The sequence below is a fragment of the Ziziphus jujuba genome, chromosome 3 (genome assembly GCF_031755915.1).
Source record: "Ziziphus jujuba cultivar Dongzao chromosome 3, ASM3175591v1".
In the NCBI taxonomy this organism is placed as follows: Eukaryota; Viridiplantae; Streptophyta; class Magnoliopsida; order Rosales; family Rhamnaceae; genus Ziziphus; species Ziziphus jujuba.
In genome coordinates, this window is record NC_083381.1 from 5,367,747 (window position 1) to 5,373,357 (window position 5,611).

Here is a 5,611-nt window from a genome sequence, read left to right on the forward strand (position 1 = left end):
ATTTTATTATTAGGAATGAATGTTTTATTCCTTCCAAGCTGCTTACACCTATATATAATCAAACAAGAAACAAAACAATTCATACACAATATATATATAGATATATATATGCCAACACAAATATATATTTTATAAATATGCAAATACTTTATAATTCCCTTGCTCCAAAATCATATATACGTGTTTTCTCTATTTAATGTTGGTTTCCCTAAATTTCTTGTGCATCGGAATTTCCAGTACTATTTATGTAAAAAACAATTGTAACACATCGCATTACACTAAGGCTAAATCGGTGGATTAATCAGAACAAACAGAATAATTTTAATCTACGGCTTTATCAGTTGATCATCATGATATTTTATATATATATATATATATATATTTCATTTCCACTTTAGCATAAAATTTTGAAACTCAATTATGTTCGTTTTCTTTTTCATCAGAATCTTACTTTTGCAGAAAGTTGAGCCATTTAACCCACTACCCCATTCGCCTTTACAGATCTAGACCCCATAGTCAACATATATTATTAGTTGATCTGCGCAGGTATAAATTGAAACCATATTATTTACTCCATATATATACTACTTTTTCTTTTTCTTTTTTTCGCTTTTCTCTATTCCTTTTTATTTTTTTCTTTATTTTTTTCTGTAATATTTTTTGGCCCCCATGATCCATATCTCCTAGCTACTAGACAATCATGGGGACAGACCTTTGAAAGGAGGTAAAATGAACACAAAAATATCTCATTATGATCAACTTTAATCTTTCATTAGCTGCATAGATACTCTTCTCAGCGCGCATGGTTTGTCCCAAAAGAAATTTATCTGAGTGTGTGGGGGTTGCTTTCAAAATCACACATGATTTTTTGTAAAGATCTTTGTACGCACACATTTTATGAAAGTTTGTGCAAAGGAAAATGGTCCGCCTACATGTGTGTCTAAATAATTTTAAATATCTATGGCAGTACAGAAGTCACACACACACACATATATATATATATATATTATATAATTTATTCATATTCACTAATACATAATTGCATGACAATGACTTGAAATAAATATATTATGGCTTCTAAGCTTTGGCTTTGTACTTGGACATTTCCCAGCTCAAATGAATTGAGCCTCGAAAGGTGCTTCAGACTCTCACAAGTCAAGGGCCTGTTGGATCTAACAGATGGATATAACTCTGTTCACTCCTAAAGAAGCACACTTTTTGAACTCCAGCAAGCAGATCATCAATGGTCTGGCAGAAGCAGCCATAGACATGCAAATCAGCAATCAGCAGCAGCCCCAGAACAGCCACACATCGACCAGCCGTTCGTCGGACTCCGGCGAGCCCTGTCCATCAGATAAATGGGCCTCAAGGCTTCTTATGGAGTGCGCGAGGGCAATATCGGAGAAGGATTCTAGTAAAATCCATCACCTACTTTGGATGTTGAACGAGCTTGCTTCCCCTTATGGAGATTGTGATCAGAAAATAGCATTTTATTTCTTGCAGGCTCTTTTCTGCAAGGCCACTGATTCCGGCCTCAGATGCTACAAAACCCTAACCTCGGTAGCTGAGAAGAGCCACTCCTTTGATTCAGCTAGGAAGTTAATATTGAAGTTCCAGGAATTAAGCCCATGGACAACTTTCGGTCATGTAGCTTCAAATGGTGCTATTTTGGAAGCCTTGGAGGGGGAGACGAAACTTCATATAATTGACGTAAGCAACACCCTTTGCACCCAGTGGCCTACTTTGCTAGAAGCTTTAGCAACAAGAAATGATGAGACTCCGCGGTTAAAGCTCACCGTCGTGGTAACAGCTAGCATCGTCAATTTGGTCATGAAGGAAATCAGCCAAAGAATGGAGAAGTTTGCTAGGTTAATGGGAGTTCCCTTTGAGTTTAATGTGATAAGTGGGTTAAATCATCTTGGAGAGCTTACTAAAGAAGGGCTAGGAGTTCAAGAGGATGAGGCTATTGTAGTGAATTGTATTGGGTCGTTGAGAAGAGTGGAAGTGGAGGAAAGGGAGGCCGTGATTCGGATGTTCCAATCCCTGAGGCCAAAAGTTGTGACGGTTGTTGAAGAAGAGGCTGATTTCTCAACCTCGAGGAACGACTTTGTCAAGTGCTTTGAAGAGTGCCTTAGATTTTACACCTTGTACTTTGAGATGCTTGAGGAGAGCTTTGTCCCAACTAGTAATGAGAAGTTGATGCTAGAAAGGGAGTGCCTAAGAAGCATAGTTAGGGTTCTGTCTTGTGATGAAGAGAATGATCGGGAATGTGAGAGAAGGGAGAAAGGGAGCCAATGGTCTGAGAGACTCAAAGAGGCCTTTTTGCCGGTCGGTTTTAGTGATGATGTTGTGGACGATGTCAAGGCATTGCTAAAGAGGTACAGAACTGGTTGGTCACTTGCCCTTCCACAAGGAGAAGTGGCGCATGACTCAGGAATTTACTTAACATGGAAGGAGGAACCGGCAGTATGGGCTTCAGCATGGAAGCCCTAGTTAATCAAATTATATTTCCAAAAAAGTACTACACCATCAATTGCTAGCTTACACATATCCAATCGAGTCAATCCTAGAATGGAATTTATTCAAACTGGCCAAGAACATGCACCAACTTCTCCCTGATCTATATCCCACCGATATTCGTGCATATATAGCCTGTTTTCTATCCTATGTCCGCCTCTTGTTTTGCTTTGTGCTTGGGAGTTTGTGTTATTATTGATTATTAATATTTAGTTTTTATTATTGTTATCTTTTTTGCTTTTAATGCATTCTTGTTGTTTGAAGGTGTTTGAAGTTGTGCTTCTATTAATAAATTTTGTAGCATTTGTATTGTATTGCCTTCCTTATTTCGTGCTCTCCCATCATTCCTTTGTGGGATTCTATGTAAAGGGTTCATCAATATTAGTGCAAAACCTCTTTTATATATATAATATATATAATTAATTAATAAATTTTGATTTCACACCCGTATTTATATTTCTCTCAAGCAGAGACTGAACTTGTGCAACAATGTTGCAAAATTGATTAATATTGTGATTAATGGATACTAAAAGAATTAATTTCTAAGAAATCAATATCAATTAATTAATTAATTCTTCTGTGACTAATCTAATTTATAGTTAGTATACTTATATAGTTCGTCATTTTGTCTACGAATAGTAATGTTACTGTTTGATTGAGAATGACCATTAGTCATCATATTTAGAAGCAATGATAAATTTGCAACTGAAAATGCATGGATTTAGAAAGAATAAGAGATAAATCTATTAACGAAAAGGAGATGGACCCAAAAAGGAAAAGAAAACTAGCTAAACGAAATATTTGAGTTTAGACACAGATGCATTCATAGAGTAAAATTAATTGGGACGCTTCAGTACTATTTGCATGCCGTTAATGTATTAGCTAACAGATAGGATAGTAGTATGATCGCTTTTGCAGAAAGATTCACAGAATAAATAAATACAACATCAATTAATTTATTTACTGATCTTAAATTAAACTCCTAAAAAAAATACTTATTAAATTTAATACATTATTAGTAGAATAAAAAAAGGGCATTTAGATATATAACCAATATTGTCAAACCGATTCTCTTACTTTAGCAGGAAAAAGGGCTTGTCTTTGATTTATGTAACGTCAAGAAGTATCTTCAACAGAAGAAGAAAAGCATATATATATATGAGAGAAAAGTTCAAAGAGAAAGACTATTGAGTGGAAGTATACAAATAAATTGACATAAAGAAGGAAGGGCCCAAAAGGGCAATGCCTTGGGTGGCCAACAGAACCGTACCAACTAGATCCCATGTTTGCCTTCTTGTCCAGTGATTTGAATAGCATATTTTCTTTTAATTACCATATTCATGTACTGCCTTTAGGCCAACATTATATAGTGGAATGCAACTTTTGGTTTTAGATAAGGCTTGGTACTGTTTCTTCCTTTTATTTCTTTTGTATTACATGTTTATCATATCCCCCGGAAACCAATTGGAACTTCTTTTCCTTTTGGTAGTACTGAATTAGACCTTCTTGTTCGTTTTCTCTCTCTTCTCTCTTTCTTTGGATACATATCACTGATATCTCTCTCCTGTCCATACTTTGTGATTGCACGTGTTAGAAGAACTTTTTCTTTCCTTTTACCTAAAATAAATTCTGGTTTCTTCGGTATCATTATTCCACAAAAATCTTCACACATTTGTAATTAATATAAAATAATCATTAATTTTTGAAAAAAGAAATTAATTTTTTACTTTCCTACCTGGGCTTGTTTCTTGATTGGTTACCAAGTTAATTTTCGACCACCTAATTCTAGTCATATCTATGTTGATTTATATGCCTTATTTGGGGTGTTTCCTTTTACACCACCTTTTTTTCCCCCCTACTATATTTTATATAAATTTTCAAAAATATCCGTTTTCCTTAAATGCTTGTTAGACTACAGCTAAATAATCATATTAAATTGTTTGGTATACACCAATTGAATCATATAAATATGTTCAATTAACCAAAACTGAAATTATTTTTTAAATTAAAAACTGAATTATTTTTCTCAGAAACAAAAATATTTAATATTCAAGTAAAGTATGGTTTATTCATAAATTTTATTGAATTGTTTAAAATGTACTTATGTTCGATGGAGAATTTTTAAACAATAAAATATTAATCAAATATTAAAAATATTTTTCATAAAAAATTACATGAAAAATATTATTAAGGTTGGATCGAATTGGAGGATATTTATAAACCTCTTTTGTCAGATAAATTTATATTAAAACAATTTATAATGCATATGAACTATAGTTATATGTTTTTACCATAAGGAGTAAAATTATTTTTTAAAGGTTAAAAGTACGTTTAGTTCTTATTACCTTATAATATCTACATCATTTGATTGATATGTACTGAACAATTCAATACTGCTCAGTTGATGCATACTGAACATTTAATTAAGGATGATATTTTTGGAAATTTATGTAAAATACAGATCATGATCGATTTTAATATTTGGAGTGCGTTGTATAATTTTTTTTTTTATAAAAATGATCAAAATATTTTTTCGCTCATTAATATACTATTTTTTCATTAAAAAAAAAACACTTTTCTAATGTTTATAATTTAATTGCCTTTTTTTTTTCTTTAATTTTGTTTATCCTCATGACCATTAATTTAACAAAAATACAAATTTCTTATCTATTTATTAGTTAAAAATGTTATTTATGAAAGAAGTAAAACTTGTTAGTGACCCATTTATAATGACAAACATGATGAATGTGACGAACTTGATAGTGATTGACGTTGGAGTGTAATTTGAGGAAAATGATCATAAATGAGTTGGGATAGTATAATAAATTAACAATCAAATATCAATACATATAGAACTAATTACATATCTATTGGCGCCACTACAAAAGCCAAAATTTTATTTTTATAAAGCAAAACTATGTAAATCAGCAATCAAATATAGAATTAATTACACATCATGCCACTATAATTATATGGCCTTATGCGGTTGCACCACTTGCACACCTTCAAGATTAGGATCCTCTCTAATTTTATGGGAACAAAGAATCTCAAGTTAAATAAACACTATAAACGTCACATCTTTTGGAGTTCGTTT

At 32.6% G+C, this 5,611-nt stretch overlaps 1 protein-coding gene across 1 annotated transcript; it reads left to right on the top strand.

Moving 5' to 3' along the window:
• The first annotated feature begins 1,019 nt into the window (after positions 1–1,019).
• On the top strand, positions 1,020–2,948 carry LOC107422000 (protein SHORT-ROOT). Its single transcript, XM_016031379.4, has one exon. The coding sequence runs from the start codon at positions 1,180–1,182 to the stop codon at positions 2,491–2,493; it is 1,314 nt and encodes a 437-aa protein (XP_015886865.3). The 5' UTR covers positions 1,020–1,179; the 3' UTR covers positions 2,494–2,948.
• Positions 2,949–5,611: the final 2,663 nt, after the last annotated feature.

What these genes read in the sequence shown, in the direction of transcription:
- LOC107422000 (XM_016031379.4), top strand. Translation starts at nt 1,180, where the DNA reads ATGGATATAACTCTGTTCACTCCTAAAGAAGCACACTTTTTGAACTCC.